This window comes from Anser anser (assembly GCF_964211835.1).
Source record: "Anser anser genome assembly, chromosome: Z".
NCBI classification, from domain to species: Eukaryota; Metazoa; Chordata; class Aves; order Anseriformes; family Anatidae; genus Anser; species Anser anser.
Window position 1 is genome coordinate 77,624,856 of NC_139723.1, and position 21,564 is coordinate 77,646,419.

General features: G+C 43.5%; 1 protein-coding gene across 5 annotated transcripts in view; it reads right to left on the reverse strand.

Annotated features, from left to right (window-relative positions):
* UNC13B (unc-13 homolog B) overlaps window positions 1-21,564 on the reverse strand; it is a 219,894-nt gene that overhangs the window by 184,191 nt on the left and 14,139 nt on the right. For all 5 annotated transcript variants that reach the window (XM_083818327.1, XM_083818325.1, XM_083818328.1 and 2 more), the window contains exons 2-5: window positions 10,372-10,401; window positions 7,588-7,687; window positions 3,461-3,578; window positions 2,300-2,423 (exon numbers count right to left, since the gene is read on the reverse strand). In XM_083818327.1, the coding sequence (XP_083674453.1) occupies window positions 2,300-2,423; window positions 3,461-3,578; window positions 7,588-7,687; window positions 10,372-10,401 (372 nt within the window). The remainder of the gene's footprint in view (window positions 1-2,299; window positions 2,424-3,460; window positions 3,579-7,587; window positions 7,688-10,371; window positions 10,402-21,564) is intronic.

Sequence of the window (21,564 nt, forward strand, 5' to 3'; positions counted from 1 at the left end):
AGAATGGATTTTATATGTCATTAAATCCCCAACTGAATGAAAAAACAAGCAAACAACAAAAAAGAACTTAGTCTCTGATTTACAGCATCTCAAAAAATAAATCCCAGATGTGGACATGGTGGGACAGCAGCAACTGTTGTACCTTGTTGTACCATGTAAAGCACAACAGTGACAATGCCTACATCTGTCAAAACTTTACAAATGGAAATCTCACGGAGAGAGTAGTTCTTCAACCTGCGTAGGGTTATGCAAATATCCACAGGAGTTTAATGCGTAGGACAGAGCAGTGGGCGTCAGCATAAGCAATGAATCAGGGTTAGCTGGGGACACTGTGAAATTGTGCTGAATGCAACAGTTTTGAGCTATATCCATAAGCTCTGCGTAGAAAACCTACCCAGGATCTACCCAGCACTGCAGCTAAAAGTGGCAGAGTGACAGACGGTGCTTCATTCAGTGTCACCTGGCCACACTCATAATAAAGCTTACATGCTGCTGAAGTAAATTGGGGAAAAAAGCTCCATAATTCTGATATTTTTAGAAAAAAAAAGTTAATTTTGCCTCTTTAAAAACAAAAAAATGAAAACAAAAAACACCAAAATCCAAACAAACCACCAACAAAGAAAACCACAGCACAGTTCCTGACTGCAAGGTCCAGTATGGATCACTAGAAAGCACTAATCCATGGGGATCCACGGCAACATCCTCAGGTACCATTTTAGAGCTGACCTCAGCAGAAATGAAACTTTCCTGTTTGAGGATATCAAGACTTACTGCATCTTGAATAGTTAGCAACAAAAAGTTAAAGTGTGCTGTCAAAGAGAACATGCTGACAACATATCAGAGTTCTTCCCTAGGGAATTTTTCCTTATACGTAATTTTATGTTTGTTCAGCCCAGTAAAAAAAACTTATCTGTACAAGCCTGCACTTGTCCTTCTCCAAGTTAATGCATTAAGGGATTGTTCCGAAAGAAGGTCCAATCCCCCTAGTCAATGAACTTCCTACTGACAGTGTGACAGCAGTGAATCACCAGCAGAGTTTTTATGAGGAATAGGGATGTCTCCACACCAGCATCAGACAGCTTAGGATGTCAGACACCTTCTCCCCTTTACATACTGGGCTGTAAAGAGCAGTGCCTGCTACCTTTACGGTACACTACACTCACCTTAATTGCACCATCCAGCCAGTTGTGCACTTGCAACAGTACACTCAGCGTAGCTCTCAGAGCACAAGATGCAATTTATATCGATTTTAGTGCCACAGGACCAAAGCCCACATCCTCCCTTGCACCAGGAAGGGAGGTTTATGAGACTAGTAGATGACCTAACTTCTTTCCACAACAGATGGCCGATCCTGGCAGTTGCTGGCCAAATGCCAAGGGGTGTACAAATGCTCCACCAGTCCTTAGAGCAAATCAAATTGTTCAACTCTGCCAAGGGCTTAGTTAAAAAAAAAAAAAAAAAAAGAGATGAGGCCAGCAATGACAGGCATTTAAAAAACACTAAAGGGCCTAAAGCAGGAAAGGAAAGGGAAAAACAAATAAAACGCACACACACAAGCCCCCAGAACATCATCTCTGTTCTAATGGTCTGGTAAGAGCTGGGAAGAGCTCTATAAATGCCTTGGATGCAGTCTAGGCTAAGCCCTTCCTTTCGGTTCTCCCACCTCCTCATTCAGAAAAAATAAAATAAAAAACAAACAACAAAAAAACCCACACACCTTTACTTAAGATGGGTTTGCTCCAGTTAGCTGTTTTTCCACATTCTGTACTTTTCAACCACAAGTAACTTCCCAAAAGGCAGTTATTCTTATGACACCAAGTTATTTACATACCCTGTTAATGATAACGTTCAGGGGCTCTAAACATTAATGTTCCACTAACTAAACTGCATGCTTTTAGCAGGGTATAAGTGCAGCTAGCACATACAGCTCATTCTAAACAGCTCTAACAACAAACTTGACCTCTTCCAGAGCCACATGTGTCTAGATTCAAAGAAGCGAATGTTCCCCACTCAGGAACAAAATGTCTGACTGCACAATCCTGAAATATTACTAGTGGTTTCTTAAACTGCTGCTAGTCTAAACATTCCAGCACTCTGAGACCTTCAAATCTTCCCTCTTGATTCTTATCTTGTAAGTTAGAAAGTAGCCAAACATGAAATGAACAGCAGCAATTTGATCTGTACTGAACTATTTTGACAGAACTGCAAATACATACAACTTGATTTTATGACTCAGGTTGCTCCCAGACACTTTATCTCCGCTGTCAGTGCCCTAGGTAAGTTACTGAAATGCACTCACCAAAAGGTAATTCAAATCTCGTGTCCAGCAAAATTCTGTGAGGAGTTGGATTTTTGGTTCCACAGATTTCATCATGTTTCATTACAACTTCTGCCTCTAGCGTAGACCACTCCCCAGGACCTTCCTGTGAATCACAAGCCACAGATGAAGTTTAAAGTCTGACAGGTCCTTTTGGAGCAACCTGTCACACATTTGTTAAGATAAAAAACTCCAGGAAGAGCCTCCGCACAGTATTATCAAGACATAGTACCTGCTTTTAACACCTAATGACATCCATACAGCATGTGCTGGCAGTTTTGGCTTCCAAGTCCTAAAGGCCTTTATAAAGATGAGAAGCAAACACCTCACAACAGACCTACTAATGTTTTAAGTAGAACTGCAAAGGTAAGAAGTACTCAAAGGCAGTCAGCAGGGAGTACCTGGGCAGCCAGAGGAATCGAGCATCAGCTATGCCTTTTGGCCACACTAGTGGGCATCCACACCCTTTTCTTTTTATGGACAATATAAACTCCCTCTCCCTGCTCAAATTCAGTAATTTTTTAATTAAATGACCTGAAATTTGAGGTTTAAAAAAAAACTATCCCACTTAGCTGCAAGAAACACAGAACTACCAATTTTGGTAGATAGAGGAGTTATAGATATCAGTGCATCTTATTTCCTACTTTTTTTTCAGTACGTATCAGCACCACTAGAAAACATCTTAACACTGCACCCTTAATTTAAAAAAAAAAAAAGGACAACGTTCTGGGCCTGCCTTGAGAGTCAGCTTGTCTGTTATCATAATAATTATAACACCCCCTTCAGCAGGAACTTACAGAAATTTGAGCATCAGACTAAAGGGTCCTCAAAACCTCAGACACATGTCAAATATACATGTTCCTTAACAGATTAAGCCCTATTTTCTGAGTTAACATATAAGACCAGAGACAACTACTTAAGTTCAGTTTTGATCTCACTGTTGGGAACCTCGTCCAAAAAAAAAAAAAAAAAACACACCCCACACACAGTCATGCTCACACAGCCCTCTTCCCTCAGACAACCTTCTTGACTTTGCAAGTGGAAGTTCTGCTGAGAAGCACAGTCCTGAGCTGCACCAGACTAGATTTGTAACACTAACTATCAACATTGGAGTTGTAAAAATAAAGTTTGTGTCAGCTTAACCTCATCAGATTGACGAATGGCTTTCAAAGCAATCCACACGGTCCCAACCAGGGTGTCCCAGATAAGTCCTTTGTTCCATACTTCAACAATTAGGCCCAGGTCCAGCCGACTGATCTCACTGCAAGAAAGGAAAAGGCAGCACAGGTGAGGAAAAAGAAGAACACAAAACCATTCCGCTTTACATTCTGCACTACCAACATGATTATCCCAGTGAACTCTTTCCACACAGCTATGTCAAGCTGCAGACAGCTTCCAGAAGTGTGTGGCCAAGGCAGCTTGTGCTCATAGGAAATTCCTAATGAGCATTTTCTTATAATTTAACACCAACTACAAAAAGACTATAAAATAAAACCGTGAACTATCTCATGCATGGACTGCCTGTTGGAAAATTATCTCAATGGCTATGTGCACAGGAAGATGAAATATATCTTGGGCTGAAATATAGGGGTGAGCAATTCTTTGTCATCAGCTACCCCATTTCTAACAAAGCAGGTGTATCCTCACCCTCAGCAACACAAGCATATTCTGTCAGGTCCAAACATGCTAATACGTATTCCAGAGCTGCCACATGCCAAGAGTAAGTCCCAAACACAGCTATGCTGCAGTAGCAGCACTACCTATTGCACAGGGCCACACTTCGCTGCTTCTGTTCCAGTGCTGGCTTGTTCCTCTGCAGGGCACTGCAAGGCCTTGAGCCACGCAAGTCTCTGGCAGCACGACCGCTCTGGCCACATGACCACTGAGTGCAAAATTCTTGGACATAATAATTGTTTTCCCTCTCAGTGAGCGAAAAATACATCACAAATTCAGCATAAGAACAGCATAAACAGGTGCACAGCCTGAATGTTGGTAAAAGCAATGGAGTACAGAAGAATCCTGATCTGTCCATTGATACAACATTGTCCCATCTATAGGCAAAGGCTGTAGCTCCCACTTTTTTGAGCTCAGGACTTTTCCTTGTGCAACTGCTAATCCCCAAAAGTATCTTGGGCACAGAGTGCTGCTGTTTGCTGTCCTTCTGTGCAGTCAAATGCATCCATGCTAAGTTTAAAAAAGAAATTAGCTAATCACTAATTTCTGTAGAATGTCATCTTGGCCAAAAAAGAACCACTGCAAATCCCAGCATATATTTAAGCTTTGTCCCAGAGATTCCTTACAACTTCATAAGAGAATGTTTTGTCTATAAGGCTCAAAACAAATCCTACAGCCAGAGCAAAGCACACTGACATCAAATTTTTTAGGCTGGATAAGAGGAGGCTGAGGGGAGACCTCATCACTCTACAACTACCTGAAAGGAGGCTGCAGCAAGGAGGTCCCTTTTCTCAGGTGACAAGTAATAGGAGGTGAGAAAATGGCCTCAAGTTGCTTCAGGGGGGTTTAGATTGGATATCAGGCAGAATTTCTTCACAGAGAAAACGGTCAAGCATTGGAATGGGCTGCCCATGGAACTGCTGGAGTCCCTGTCCCTGGAGATACTTAGGAGATGTGTGGACATGGCACTAAGGGATGTGGTTTAGTGGTGGGACTCAGTAGGTCAGCCTGATGGTTGGACTTGATGATCTTGAAGGTTTTTTCCAACCTAAATGATTCTGTGACTCTATTTTTGGATGTTGCTACTCCATACAGCCAAGCTAAGAACTGTCCACCTGTGCTGTCACTGCTCTGCCTTCCCACTGCTTGCCTCTTGAGAGCCTGACTTTTATCTGATTGAACAGACAAACCTGAAATAACAAAAATGTCTGATTTTCTGTTGGCTGGACAAGTGGGAGGCCACAAATGGAATAGAAGGAAAGATATACTGTAAAACTACATTCTTTGATTCAATATACACTGACATAATAAGACCTTAAGACATCTGACAGGTTCCTGTACAGAATTCCACAGGACAGGTCACCAGATTTAAAAAAATAAAAGGATTTTCAGTGCAACGGCTTTGTTTGCCTTTGACTGTCTCCATTTCTCCACCTTCTGGTTAGACGCAGAATAGCTTCAAAGAACAAAAGAGATTTTAACTTGGTGTCCCTCCCTTCTCACACGCACATAGAATTTAAAGGAAAGACATTTCTAACAACTTTAACACTCATTAAATCATCATGTTCTAACATCACAGTTTGCACTTTCACTTCAGAGGTGCTTGTTGCAAGTATGCAGCCTGTTTAAAGCTGCTTCAAAATTAGAAGATGTCCCCAAAGACAACACTGAAGTGCTTTGCTGATCTGGTAAAAAGCAAATCTCAAACATTCCCAGAGTGTCAAACACTGAACTGTTACTTCTCACAAAGAGCATTTCTCACAAAGAGGAAGCAAAAACTACATACAGGGATAGAAAGTCTTTCCTCGGATACACTGTGTTCTACTACACCTTATAAAATGGTAAACAGACAGTAAAAGCACCCTTCCTTCAGGGAAAAACTCCTGTGTTTGGAGAAAAAAAATGGTTTTGTTATAAAGAAGCCTCCCAACTGCACTGTTGCCTGGCTAAAGCAGAGGAGATAATGTTGAGGTGGTTCAGCTAATATTCTGCTTTCCTATCCCCTAGCAACTAATTACGGAGTAGCACAGTGACCTGACAGCATGCTAGCCGAACTCCTATCTGCAATCAGAGAGCAGTTCCAAGAGCTGTCAGAGGGAGAAGGAGGAGCAGCCTAGAGCAGTCACCCAACACAAACAAGTGCCATGCTTAAATCACTGCTGACTAGCCTCCTCGGTACCAGGCCATGTTTAAAGCTATTTTCTGCCCATGGTTCAGGCACAAATCACAGAAGAATGAGTTAGTGACTCCGGTACTGGTATAGGACTTGGCAGACAGGTGCAATTCCCTGCCCCGACCTTTCCCCAGTCCTGCATGCTTTATGTTAGCGGCAGTCACAGCCTCTGTGCAAAAAGAAACTGCAAAGCTGAGCAGATGGAGTTCAGGAGCATGTGTTTCACCAGACACTGAAGGACAGGCTCCAAACTCTCCCTCCTGAAGCACACACCTCAGGTGCTGTTCCAAAAACAAACAACGGCCATAAAAGAAGAGAGACGGGAGCACTGCTCTGATGTTAACGCTGTACTGACCCAGGTGAACTCCTTGCTCAGAGGCAAAAGTTTCCCACTTCTGGCAGAGGTGAACCAACTGCTGCTGGATTGGATAACATGCTCACTAGGCCCCATGTGCATCTCTTGCTACAGACACTGTATGAACACCTTAGTTCCACTCAAAAACAGCAGCACCAGCTTTGCATTCCACAAGACCAACATGATTCCCCCACCTAATAGCAGTGTCCAAGTCAAGTTCAGATAAAAGAACTTGGGTGTCGAGGATTTAGTAAACTTCGTTCACTTTGCCTTACAAAGCTACAGAAACAAAACCAGATGCACTATCAATGAGCCATTCATTCACTCGAGTCAAACAAAAAAAAAAAAGCCACCATTCTAAAAGATAATGGGAAATCTCTGGCTGTGTGTCAGGACTATGAGAACCAGAGCAAATCACAGGTGCCAGCTGCACCTGAAGTCCTGGGAGAGCTGGAACTAGTTCTGCTGCTCGTGGCAGGGACTGACAGCCCCCTCAGCTGCAGTAGGGGAGCTGGAAAACACATTCATGGGCACCAGGCCAATGGCAGAAAACATGCAAGCCTTGGAAAGTCTGAAGTCTGATCAAGAATAGCTCCTGCACACAGGTAACCAGGATCACAGCATTGAAGCCCTGAGTGCACTAACAGGTCTTAATTACCCTGACCAGCCTCATCGGGGGCCTCCACCCATACCTTCTTCCCATGGCCCAGGATCTCCAGTTAAGCCCAGCTACAGCCCTTCAGTCCTCACCTCAGCTGTCTTGCAGATGTGCTCATCTCCAGCTGAGCCACAGCTGCACCCGCATCTGCCCATGGACCCCAGACCCAACCCTCAGACTTTCCAGCTCCACCTCAGCCTTGCCACTAAGGACCTGACTGGCAATTGCAGGGCTACCTCGACCATTACTAGACATAATCCTGAGCCTGGCCAGCTAAATTCAACTCCCTGCTTGACCTCGGAGCTGTGTCATTACTACGGGCTTGTCTGATGACCAGTCTCTCAGCAACTTCATGTAAATGGCAGTGCAAATCCCACAAGCACCTCACCACTGCACAGCACCACACTTACAACATGAAGTCCTGTTCCCAGCATGGTTGGTCGCCTCGCACTGCTACCGTCGTGCTCTTCACGTTTTGCACTTTCAGGGTCACATATGTATTGAATTTATCTGGGGAATAAGAGACAAAAAGTTTTCTTCTTCAGTATACCATTTCATCACATAAGCACAACATTTCAAGGTTTTCAGTCTGTACACTGCATCCCAGGGGGACCAAAACCAAAAGCCCAGGTGGAAGGACATCAGTGGGTTAAAGACCCAAAAGTTCAAGATGCCTTTCATCTTCTAACAAAGTTTCAACCACTTTTTTAAAAATAATAATAATAATAAAAATAGATAGCTAAGCTCTTGCAGTAAGTCAGGGACAAAGGAAAAAGTATAAAATCCTGAAGAACATTGCCGCTTTGAGTGACTGCTTCCTGAAATGCAGATGAAAGTAAGAGACACTCCAAAGGAACAGGGCCCATCACATGGACTGTGCACAGCTAAAAATAAAACTTGCAAAAGACAAAAGCCAGAAGCTGTTGGGCTGATCATACTATCTCTTCCCTTCTGACCTAACTACTTTTCTAGTTCCCATCTGATTTTCTATCTATGAGTCCACAAAAAAGAAAAAAAAAAAAACACTTTACTCAGGCAGAAAGAAAAAAGTGATTTATGCTGAGTGTGCTAAAACTGATCTGTATTGGTTAAACCAGCTGACCTAGACAAATTGTGTTATGCTCACATTTTGACAAGACAGGGTTTGTTCAGATGTTTTGCTTTTCCTCTTAAATCTGAAGAAAAAGCCCAGAACAACTTTTTTTCCTAGTTGCTACTAACTCTTTGCTAATAAAACCAAAAGCAGTCAAGCATAGACACACATGAAGTCTGAATATCAGCATCTAAGAACAAAAACTCCCTTTTAAGATGAGTTACCAACTCAGACCTATCAGTTTCATCAAACCCAGAACAAGACATCTACTAAGTAGCTAGAAAGCAGTGTGCAAATTTTAATACTTTGATGTTCTGCTGCACCTATTCTCAGTTTACGTCAGATCACAGTCCATTTTAATACTGCCAAAATTCACATTGCTGTGAGCTACTTTAGCATGTCCCAGCATCCAGCTTCAAGTATCCTAAATGGACATGTAGGAAAGGGGAACTTCATGATCCAGAAACTCAAGTAGGAGTGACATCTCCCACTTTACATCTCACTCACTTATTTTAAAGCAGTTTCTGTCTTATGATTTTTCTTTGCCTGTTCTTAAGTGTTTCTAAAATCATGGCTACAAGTCTATTTTTGACAATACGCCTCAAGGGATAATTATTTTTGTGGAAATGTTTTCTCTTTTTATTTACCACCTTTTACCATCACAAGTTTCTTTTTCTACAGGAAAAAAATCCCTTCCTATCCACTTTCATTTGTCTTTTATTTTGTATATATTTTCCCTGTTTCCTTGTATTTTTCTTTTCTGTGAATTAATATGTTCTAGCCTTTCCATTCTCTCCATAGACTAGGATTTTATGGAGACTGTAATTATTCTTGTCACCTCCACATGCAGTTGCTCTATTCACAAAACAAATGAAATGAAATGAGCACAGTTTGACGGAAGACCTATGGCACTGCCATGTATGTAATGGCATCAAAATGTTTTCTGCAGTGTAAAGTTGGATTCCCTCATGTATAGCTACATTGATTTGCGTTGTCCTGGAATCCTGGGCTTGCTGGTGAAGCCACACACTTCAGTTGAGCTATATCTAGACTACAGGACAAATGCAGCCCAGAGAAGGGTTCTTACATGGAAAAAGGATGAAGTACACACTGCCCCCTTCTAGTCTGTGCATTCAGTTTTCTTACCCTGGAAAAAAAGCAAGGTTGGTGCACGTACAGCTCCTGACCTCGAGTGGAGTATGGAAAAGATGACGGCAAAAAATGCACAAACAAGAGACCTGGGAAGCTTTCAGCTATATAACCCGAGGACCACCATACAAAGAGAACAGAGCTGAACAAATACATCATGAATAAAGCTGTGCTGTTGTTTTGGATCTAAACACCTTACTAGGTGTTGTCCCAGAGGCCACGCTTCATTCTTTCCTTAAAAAGTTCCAGTAACAATATTTCAAACAAGTATTTTATTTACAGACCTCCTGAAACCGAGCTCCAAGGAGGGGGGGAAAAAAAAAAAGCAGACTGCTTATTCTTTTTGTAAAATAAACAAATAAATAGAATTTCATTCAATAAGCATATTCACCAGCTGCGGGATTCCTTGTCTAGCACAGTAAAATATTTGCTTAGACTGTAAGCCCTTGGTGCCACCAGCTGTTTTTCTTTTATTACGTGAATACAAAACCTTGCAGATGGGATTTCATTCTCAATCACAGCCATTGCAGACTGCCACCTAAGTGAATGAACCAATTCTGTGGTACCATCCAGCAGTCCCGATCGGGATCGAAGAGGCACTGATCCAAGCAGGCACACGGCAGTTCTGCCTGGTGGACATCTTCAGATCTTGTTTTGAAGAGGAATGATGGAAGGATGAGAGGGAAGGGCAGGGTGGGATGGGAAGTGGTGACAGTAGAGGAAGTATTTCCTCAGCCATCACCTGTGCAGATGAGGTGAACAGGTAGACATTTCTCAGTACCACGACACCAGGTCACACCCTCAGGCTGCCTGGACTCTTGGGGTGGCTTTTGTCCCTCATAAAGACAACATGAAGGAGCAGAGAGGAGTATAGGAAACCTAGAGGGAGCCTTCAAAAGTCTCCATCACTACAAACAGGACTGACTAGAACAACCAGCAGAGCACCGCTTACCTGGTGGTCCTTGGAGTTTAGCTTTTTTTACTGTAAAGAGAAGAAAAAAAAGAGGCTGTTAGTGATTTTGTCCTGCTAAAGTTTCATTCAAGTGACAGTGTCACAGGACGTCATATTAATTGGAGAACATCCCCCAGTAGAAGCCTGGAAGCTGGAAATTTGTACTTATTTTCACAGTTTAACAGTTCTGGTGACAGAGGCTCTTCTATACCCCATTTCACCTCTCTGAAATGATGCAATTAAAAGGGAATTGCAGGATTACAGTTTGGAAAGCAATATGATATGACTAATGCAAAGCAATTGCAAAATCAGTCCTCTGCAAACCAGGTTATTTCTGGTCTTAGCAAGATGTCGTTTCATACCCCCCTCACTTACATGGTTACAGACACCCAGAAGAAATTGAGATTTCTTTATAAGCCAAGGATCTCTCCTCAGCAGCGCTGAGCAGACTCTCAACCACAACTCAAAAACAACCAAGCCTGAATAGTAGCCCTGGTATGACATCTGTAAACCAAATTAACCCAGTACGCCAAACAAAGAGTAGTCTGCATTCAAATGTCACTTTTCAGAGCTCTCCTCTGTTAATTCAATTCCAGGACAGTATTTATCGAAAACAACGGTTAGAACATAAAACAGCACTGGCTCTTATCTCACTGGATGGAGAAGGGCTCTGTCCACCTAGGGGAGATTTTGTTTACAGTTCTCTTTTGCAAGCTCACATCCTCACTGGTATTGCTAAGTGTAAGCACTAAGATGAGACATCTCCAGGCTCCAGGTAGTTTTCCCAGCAGAAAACAAACGCTCAGAAGAAAACATATTTAACAAGCGAGGAAGCAAGATACACCTGAGAGCAAAAGGCTTAAGAACCAATGTAGTAAATTTCCTTTCAATAAACAAAGCACCCGATACTTACTAAATGCTTGCAGGGTCTAACTTCCAAGATAAAAATTCTAGATAGTAACAGTAGAAAGAAAAAGAAAAAGGCCCTTACGTGGTTACATGCACAGAGCTGCAGTGGGGTCTGATGCTGGAGAACACCCTTGCTATTTGATAAATTCTGCTTTGCAAACATCTGCCGTTCGGGTAGGTGCTTGCATGAAGGGAATGCTGTACCAGTTACAGTACAAGACAGATATTTTACATAAAAGTTTAAAGAGCTGTAGCTTCTTGCTAGACTGCCATGGCCTGCAAGCCCTAGGTCCAAAATAAGGAGGCTCACTCTCTTCCAGTTTCAGAGCCTGAAGCATTCCTTACGCTAAACCTAATGGTGCAAGAAAAAGACACAATGGTTGGGGCTGACTGAAGACACAGATTCCTTTTTAATCTCCAAATAAACCTGTTTAACCGCTGAGCAATGGGGAGGACAATTTACCCACTTTCTAGGTGCCTCTGGATACCACAAAAACAGACATTTAATGAGCAAACGCTGCCCTGAAGGGGGCATACACCAGCTCACCTCAGGTCCTCCCCTCTCCTTCCCCTTTACAAAATGAAGGGGACACAGAAACAAGTGCATCTGCTCAAGGGAAAGGAAAAGGGAGAAAGAGAGGGCAGGGGATGTGCATTAATCTTCAGCTGGTCTCTACCTGGCTGCAACAAGCTCCAGTGCTGTTCACAGAGAAGCGGAGGCACTCCTAGCACAGAAATCCCATATTATTTGTCAAAAAAAAAAAAAAAACAAACAGCCAGAGTGGGTAAATCTCCCTAGACACAGAGATGGACACAGCCTCTGCAGCAAGCAATACACAAGCTGAGAGGCAGATGCTGTGTGCACACAACGGCCTCAGCTCTTAATATTTAAGAGGTTCCCTTGGTGAAACACAGCAAAGCCCTGCGCTGCCTCAGGGCTCACGGCAGCAGGGATGTCCCAAGGCAAGGGCAAACGAAGACCACAAGTCTGCTGCAACCTGCACATAACGCGCTGCACCTTCAGCTCAGCAGCAGGGCTTATAAAGAAGAGCTGGATCACACGCCTGGCAGTCTCATCTGCATAGGTAACTTTTGCTTTCTGCCAGTTTACATAGCACATCCAAAAGGTTCTCAGGAAGAGCGATTTGGACACGTTTTTATTTTGTTAGCCCTATTGAAAGCACTTCCTACAGGTGTGCAAAAGCCACGGCAAAGGTGCAGCTCCCAAAATACAATAGGGTCACTTCCCTGAGGGCACATTGTGTACCCTCACCTGCTAATTCTGTCTTACAGCTCTTATTGAGCTCCTATATGCCAAGTGCCCAAGAAACGACGCAGAGCAGCAATGAAGATGTGAAGAAACCCAAAGCACTAAAACTTATTTACTCAGTGTTGCAACAAAGACCAAAAAATTGCTGCTGGTGGCTCACAGTAGGAGGAGGGCAGACTGAAATCAAGCTATGTGAAATACTGCCTTGTATAAAAGAAAACATAAAAAAGAAAACCATCCTCCAGAGCACTAGCAACGCCAAGTTTTACAGATACAGTTGTTTCTGTACTGCCACAACGTAAAAAGCTGAAGACAAGAAGCAAAGATCCAGATGAGAGGTTTCCTGACTTACACCCACTTATCCCATGGGCACTTCTGAGCTCCGGGGAAGCTGCATTTCTAAGCAAACTGGAAACATTAAATCCTGTTTGGTTTCAATGGCTGCTCTCAGCAAAGAGGGCAGTGCAGAAAGCCCAGGCATCCAGAGGCCAACATAAAATTGGGCTGAGCCATAATCCTCCAACACCGCTGCAACGCTGTAGAGGAAGGATGGCAGAGGAGGAAAGAAAATGTTAGAAAATCAGAGAGGAAGGAGGCCTATAGCTTTGCACTGCCATGTGCGAGCACTGCTTTACACAGACGCAGAGGTGCACCTGCTCCCGCTGTGCAAGCAAAGAACGATTTAATTGCAAGGGGAAAAGAAAAAGACTGGCATATCAGAGAGACACGTACTGCACTTCAATTCAAGGACCGCTGGTAACAGCTATTATAAAGCAGACAGACTGCACTGAAATAACTGGATGCAAACTAGACAGATAGAAAAAAAAAAGTGATGAAAATTGATGCAAGCACTCAATTCATCCAGACAATTTTCCTTGGGGAACCCTTAACATTATAAATACACAAGAAAACGTTTAGGTTGAAGTCCTGCCTGTGATGCTGTATTAAAACTAAAAAAATAAATAAATAAGTAAACAAACTAGCTTTTCAGAGGCTCTATGGTTATCAGTTACAAAGGTCTGCAGAATGAAACAGACCCTTAAAGACTAGGAAAGATAAAATACAAGCCAGACGTCACAACGGAAGTCTACAATCATTGTGGGAAGGTGGAAAACCAACAGCAGGACAAATGTCAGAGATAATCTCAATTTTACACAAATATTCTCACTTTTCCATCCGATGGACATTTTTCTGACTAGGTGCACCATACACCAGCCAGTGGATTAAAATCAAGCATGCCAAATTATTAGGAGGTTTAGACGACAACCTGATCAGGAACAGACTTGTACTCAGTTAAAGGGAGCACGGCTGCTCTGAGCACCCGTAGATTCAATCTCACCTTTAACATTTGCTTGCACTTCAGGGGGATGTGGACATGGGGAGTGCCTGAGCAGATGGCCAAAAGATTACATCCTCACTAAACCCAGCACATGACTTCCGAGCTGGTCACTCACCACACTACGACAAAATCTACATCCTTCCAGAGGCCAGTCAAGCACTGTGGATGGGCTGTGGGAGAAGAGGGAAGGAGGAGAGGATGAAGCTTGATTAGTGCTCTTAAAAAGAAAATCAATGCAGAAAGCAGAGCATTCAAAGTGCGTTTTCGTGATCAGCAAATTGACAAATAGTTTCCTCTTCCCTGTGAAACATGAATGCAGCCTTAATGTGTTTCTGAGCGCAGGCCACGTAATCTAACTTCTACAGTCAGACAGCAGAATCAATTCCTATTTCCACTTCGCTCTGCGCTTTCCTCCCCTCCCGCAGGTGCTCAGGCCTCAGCGCACAGATACACAGCACGAGGTGCAAAGGTTGCTCAAGCAGCAGAGAGAGCCCACAGCAAAAGGCTCTAGTCAAAGAGCAAAAGGTACTAGCCAAGACTAAGGCAGTGCACCAAACTTGCTGCCCGTGCACCCTTGCAGCACGCACACGGAACGGAGGGGACCCCTTTGGGAAGGGAGAGGCTGGCGTGCGGTGCTCTAGCCCTTCAGGTCTGTTACATCTTCCACAAGCTACTGAGTCTTCAGTAGCTGCTTCGCTGTCTGAACCCTGGAGCAACTGCTCTAGCACACGTACTCATCACAGAGGCAGAAAGTCAGCACCTCCTACTCACTTCTTGAAAGCTACTTATAAAATCCACGAGACTGGCAAGTGGTGCAAGACTGGAGCATCCACCAAGGGCTCCCACAAGTACCTTTCCCACCCCAAAGAACATCTTGCACGCACAGCCTGTCCAGATCCTCACCTCACATTTGCGGGCAAGAAATCCTTGCCTTTCCCACTACCTGAATCCAAAAAGGGTGCTCCAAGCCAGAGGAAGCAGAGGCTGTGCAGGGACCCTGACCCCAGTCCTGTTTCATACAGTCCCTATAAAAGCCTAGCAGCATCAGAGCTATGCTATTAAATGGAACTGCACATGCAACAGCAGAACAGCGACACCGACTGTGCCATGAAAATCTTCTCATCCCTCTGTAACTCTAAGAAAGGAAGAAAGGAAGGTCTTGGTGAAACAGCAGCTTAATGGTTTCCCAAGCCCGTTATGGCAATTCGGCATCGTGCAGCCACCTGGGCATTTCCAGCCCAAGACAGGTTTAAAAAGAAATGCTCCACTGCATTCTCACCCATTCAGATCTATGCTAGGTACAGTCGGAAAGGACTCTCCTGAACGAGCACAGAACAAGAATAATTGTGCAGGAGGCCCCCCTGCAACCTAATGGGGCTCAGCAGCACCGTGACAGCCCCTGCAGGAGCCGAGCACGGCACCTGCTTGGACTCCGACCCTGGCAGCAGCACACAGCTGAGTTAAGGCAGTTATTGCAGCGAGACATTCCTTCAGCCTCAGGGCCAGGTAAGAGACTTAAGCCACATCTCTTACACTATGCTTTGTCTTTCTGCCAGGGAAAACAAACCGCGGGTTTGCACACAGCCATTGTTCCGCTGAACCGGTGAGGAGAGCTTTGTGTGCTCCCTGCAGGAATGACGTGTTGGAAACACAGTGGGTACCTTCACGGACCAACAGACGTAAAAGCTGAGACTGTGTTGGCAATAAACAGAGGATAATGTTTTGTTATGGCCTGGTGTGAACGGAGGGCTGGGCTGACCAGCAAACTGCTCTGGCAGCAGCAGAAAGAAGAGCAGGAACCCAACACAGACTTCCATCAGTCCCAGAAGAAATAAGGTTGCTCCTAAAGGCAGAATTTTTATGACTTAATACCTGAAATAGTCCTCCAAAAATCCATCACCTGTTGGACTGCGACAGCTGTGGAGGAATCTGGACGGCCTCAGCAGCAAGGCACCCGTACCATGATGTTTACCTCAACTGAACTGAGAGATCTAGCTGCTTCAGTAAGTAGTCCAGGATAAATGGAACTGACACAATAGTGGTTTATTAATTTTTAATAGTTAATCAAGGAAGAAACACTTTCACACTGCATTTCGTGTTCATGTAGCAGAGAGCTTTCCTCAATCTGACCACTCTAAATGCCCACAGGACAACTTGTCTCACCTTTCTCAAGGCCTTGGGAACCAAAGCAATGCCAAATAAAAGCAAGGTGTGCTCATTTCAGCAACCAACCACATATAAAAATCATCTACTACCACTCTCAGATTCTCCTGGGGAAAAAAGAAAAAAAGAGCTTCTATTCTGTTGCCTGCAGTAGCAAATTGATCTACCCAAGGGATTTCCCTTTTGCCAGATGTCTTGAGAATGAATTACAATCCCTCTTAATTCATGTGAATTAGCATCTTCCTGCTCAGACGATCTGCAAATTCATTACCCTGTCCAGAGACACACAATGCTACTAAATTTATTTGATTTACAACACAATTTTCAACGAAGCTTCCTCAAAGTCACTCCACCCCTTCTGCCCACAGCACTGTGACTTACCGCAGCTGGGAAACATTTGACTCCTTGGAAGGGTTTTCCAGATTCCTGTGCACAGACAATATTAACCCCATTTAACTTCAGGACCACCGTAGGCAGCAAATCCAAAGTGCACATCCCAGTAAACCTGGCAGCAGCCAAACTTCACTAGTAATTCCTTTGTTTTATTGGTAAATCCTCTGGCAGTGTAGTATTTAGAGCTTGCGTGCAAACAAATGTCCCAACCCACAGGTAGAAAGCACCCTGGTTGCCTCCCTCCACAGCTCAGACACCCCCATACACAGGACCCGAGGGACATTTCCAGTCCTGAAGGGACACTGCAGCTGCCTCCTCTTGCCTGGTTTTGCTCGCTAAACCTCACCCCAGCATTTGCTTCTTGCCAGAAGTTTCACAGCCTCGGGCTCGGCATCCCATCGCCTGTACAGGCTGAACTTTGGCGAGCCAGGTACTGGAATCTATCCAGGAAAAGGCAAGCTTTTTATATATATAGAAGCTATATGTCACCGTCTTGCCTAAATCTCCTCTATTACTGCCATAGCCCACAGGCATCAGAGCGACAGCACAGCGGCAGGCTGTCTGGAGCGTTCCCTGCTCTGTCTCATTCACACGAACGTGGAGAGCTGGCAGGGCATCGTGACGGCCAGCCTACACAGGAACAAAAAAGCTGGCAGGACAGCATGATGGCATGATGATCAGAACAAAGATGCACCTATTCTGTCCAACACACAGTCTGATCGCTTTGGTGAACCAGGTAATTTCACACCTCCTACAGATTCTGACACTTTTTATCTCAGCTTCTGCACAAAGCTTGCAAAGTACACACAGCACAGCTCTACCTGCACCGGAGTTTTACAGTGCTCCACTTCTTCCATCCTTACACAAAAGTTACCTAGAAACTTAAACAGAACAAATTTAAAACTTGCTAGAAAACCCTGAGAGTTGCAAACATGCCAGACAAAACCCCATTATCAAGGTATACCTGAAACAAAGGTCCAGCTTTGCAGACACTTTCAACACAGGGTGCTTTACAATTTTTCCTTTTTTTCTTGTGTGGTTTTTTTTGTTTGGTTGTTTTTTGTTTTTTTTTTTTTTAAATAAAACTCAACCCTCATTAGCAAAAGAAGCCTTCATTTAAAAGGTCCTACATCTCTAAAACATGTCACGCAATAGAAGGGGTGGCAATTCAATTTACTTTCTACAATAGTTTAAATGCAGAAGACAGTTAATGTATGTAGGCCTCTAAACACTTTCAATGACAAAATTGATTCAGACAGTTGGAGAGACACCTGGATCTCATTTACAGGTTAATCTGTTACCAGATTTGATTTGACACACTGACTTAGCCTCACACAGGTTTGCATGCTCCTGAACTGAAGAGTGTCATAGGCATTCGTGCTTGTTGCTTAGCTCAAGAACTCACCCGCCTGAAACATTCCTTGAACTACTTCAACAGCAGAAATTCACAGGTCAAGGAAACGCTATCAGGTAGTTAGCACACCCGTGCAGAAACATTGAAGGCAGGTCTAGAAACTTCTCAAAGAGCAGCAATTAAACGGAAAATTATAAATAGTGCTACAGAATATGTGCTGAGGGAATTGGGGATGAAGAGTTTTTTAGAACAAAAATCAAACCTGTGTCTCACAAAAAAAAAAAATAAATCAAAATCATCTTACTAGAAGGATAAGGGACAGGAAGAATAAAAGAAACTAGGTATGCAGCTTGGAGAAAGCAACTGTGACAGGGAACAAAACAAAACAGGAAAAGTAAAAGGTTTGCAACTGGTTCTTTCCCTGAAGGGATAGCAAACATCAGACTTCCAGGATCCTGACACCAGCACCTCTCAGCATATCTGTATTGAGCAGCAAGGTCTTGCTGTTATTTGTTGTTTTGAAAACAAAATTTTAAATAGAGCAGTTAGTACTGGATAGGTTCACAGAGAGGAAGGGAGGAGACTCATAAAACTGCAGATCCCAAGACCCAGAACTCCCCTCATCTCTGAACTTGCAGAGGGATATGGTGATTTTAGTAAATGGTGATTTTACTAAAAAGCTGGCACAGAACAGGATCCACAATGGCAAAACACGACCAGTATACCAACATGACCACTAAGGACAAAGGTTGTATTGTGAAAAGAATCACATTTTAATAATGTGCTCGCCATTTTACCCCAAAACCTTCAGGATCTTATCAATAAAATGCTTAAAATATTGACAAGCTATTTTGTAAGCCACAGCTCACATCATTTATACACTGAGCATTAGCACTTGAAGCTTCCTTACTGCAAAGCAGGAGCTTTATTAAGTTCACTTACAGCTGATCCCAGAAAGAGCTTCCTGAAAGTCAGTAGGAAGCATTCAACTGATTTCAGATAAGCAGCAGCTGAAATAAGCTTGACAACATTGTTCCTTCTGTCCGGGTAAAAAGAGAATATTCATGAACCATGCAGCCAGAAAAGCTGGAAACAGATGCTGGGAAGTGGTAAAGAAAGTAGGAACATGCAATCCTTGAACTTTACAACACCCTGTAACAGATTAGCACTGCTAGCAAATCCAAAGCACCAACAGCCCATAAAGTATTTTCCAGTTTTTACATAAAACACAGTTGGAAACAAAAAAAAAGTGCAGAAGCCTCCAATCCTAGGCAGCTTGTGTGGCTAAATGGCGTGCAGGAGAAAGAAGGAGGTGGAAGCTTAATGGGAGGAGTGGTCACATTGTGTTGGAGTTCCCAAAGCCAGGTGAGATGCAGCACTGCAGAAGCTCTTCCCAGGCATAGGGTTATCTATCCCTCTTTCTCCTGTGGTCCCACAGTCCAGCTGGCAGACCGTCGGTCTCAGGAGACTTCCCCAGCCATCACAAAGCAGATCAACCACCTGAGCCTCACGTCACCTTTCAGGTAAGGAGCAGAAATCATAAGCCATCTTCTGCCAGCTTTGGGACGTGCTGCAATGACAGCTTCCCAGCGCCCAGACAAAAATCTTCCCTCTAGCAAGGCATCTAATTACCCGTCCTTAAAGGCTGTGCAGAAACTATTAGCTCCAACCCTCAGGAGCCCCACAGCCTGTGACAGACACGGTGCCTCAAAGACACGCCAAGTCAAAACGCTCCAGAGAGCCCTTTACCTCATTACTCACCTCTTCAACTTCTCTGACAATAATCATGATCTCAATGCAAGCTGACAAGTTAATTCTGGCAAGACAGGAGCCAGCATACTGAGATGCTTATTTAGAATTGTGCTTTACTACCGCTAACAGCCCCACAAAATCTCAGGAGTGAAGTCCCTTATTACTACCACCACGGTTTCTCTGGGGTAGATGCAGACACAAGCCATCTAATCCCTCCTAGCTTCGGCCAGACCCAGCACAGGCAGGCGAGCATCACCTCAGACCATTCGGACCCACCTCAGACCATTTGGATCATTTTAATTTTTCTTGAGAGGTGGGAAAACACACGCTGAAATTCTGTTATGCTGTGATTAACAAACCGAGAGGTGATGCCTCTGTCCAAAGTTTACTAGGGGAAGAGGAGGGGGAAGCAGAGGATGGTGATGGAGAAACGTATTTGATCCTATTTGTGTAACAAAACTCCTTTTAAACAAGAAGGAAAACTCCTTCTAAACAAGAAGGCAATGGAGGATGTAGCCAACCTCCCTGATTCTGGAGGAGAGCTCCACCTATACACACTTAACATACAAACACAGAAACCAGCTGATAAATAGCACAGCTTGGAGAAATCCTCTAACATCTATTTCTTCCTTTCTTGGCTGACCAACACAGATATGTTGCTAAAGATTCCCTGAAGTTTTTGCTCAGCAGCTGCTTTGTACTGAGCAGTGAGGACAGGAACAAAATCTCTTATTCAAATCACGGAGATTACGGAGAGGTTAATCCTCCTGACGCTGGCAACACAGACAGCTCTGTCAGGTGACCTGGTTCCCCAACCAGGAGGTGAACTAAACAGCAATCCAAGCTGCCTCTTCTCTCCAATATTCCTTCACTTTGTAGCCTTCACTTTATTGGTATATATATTAAAAAAAAAAAACAAAAACAGCTTGGATATAAAATACTGGAGTGAGTTACTGTGTGTGTGTCTGTCTCTCAGATTTATTGTTACATCGTGCGTCAGTCCCTTTTCTTAAAGGAGTTCCCTGCAGGTTACAGGTTTCTCTTAACTTTTCACAGTTTAGTGATCAAAAGAGACAGCATCCCTACTCCTGAATCTGTGCCTGATTAGGAGAAAAAAAATATAAAATCTTTCAGAATTTGCAGATACAGAAGATAAATACTACTGGGCAGAGAAGAAAGGAGGCTTCTAATTTCAGTGACACAAATTACCCTTCTTTCAAGCTCTGTGAGGATGAGAAATGCATTACTTTAAGTAAGTGGAAATGCCTTAATTGATACCGTGAACAAAACCTGCACCATTTAATTTCACAGAAGACAGACTTAAATTCATATATGCTCATAGCTGTCAATGACTAAGGAAGTATGTATAATGTAAGCTGTACCCTAACACCAGAAGGCAGGAAGACAGACAACATATTGTCTGCTGGAAGACACTCTGAGCTGGTGAACTGACTTGGCTGACAAACCGATAGTTCAACTAGTTTACAAGAAAAGCTTGCATGTAAAAAAAGCCAAAGAGAAGAGAAAAACTTACACCTAATTCAGAAGTGAGTTCCCTCAGCATTTTTATTTTATTTGAAAATGAAATCCACCTCTTCACAATTAATTTCTTACAGCACACGAAGCACATGCAGCAGCTGCTCAGGCATAGTAAGCTGTCTCTGGTACCAAACAAGGAATAAAAAGCAGGAATTACAGATAGAAATAAAACAACTTTAATGTATTTCTCTCTTTAGTCAACAAAAGCACTGAACTCATCAGTCTAGTCCCTTGAATGACTAAGGCTTCTATGCTCCCAAGACAGATTTAGGTTCAACATGAAGCGCCCTGGAGCAAAAGCTGCTGGCTAACCACACCAGAAGTGATTGCCATCTAATCACAGCCTCGGTATCTTCAGGTAGTTTCACTGAAGTTATACGATGGCAAGCAAGCAGCCAACTGAATGAACATGGCCACTCGTCAAGCTCAACTGAGCACAAGTTTGCCCTGAGAGGGATTGAGCTAAACAAATCT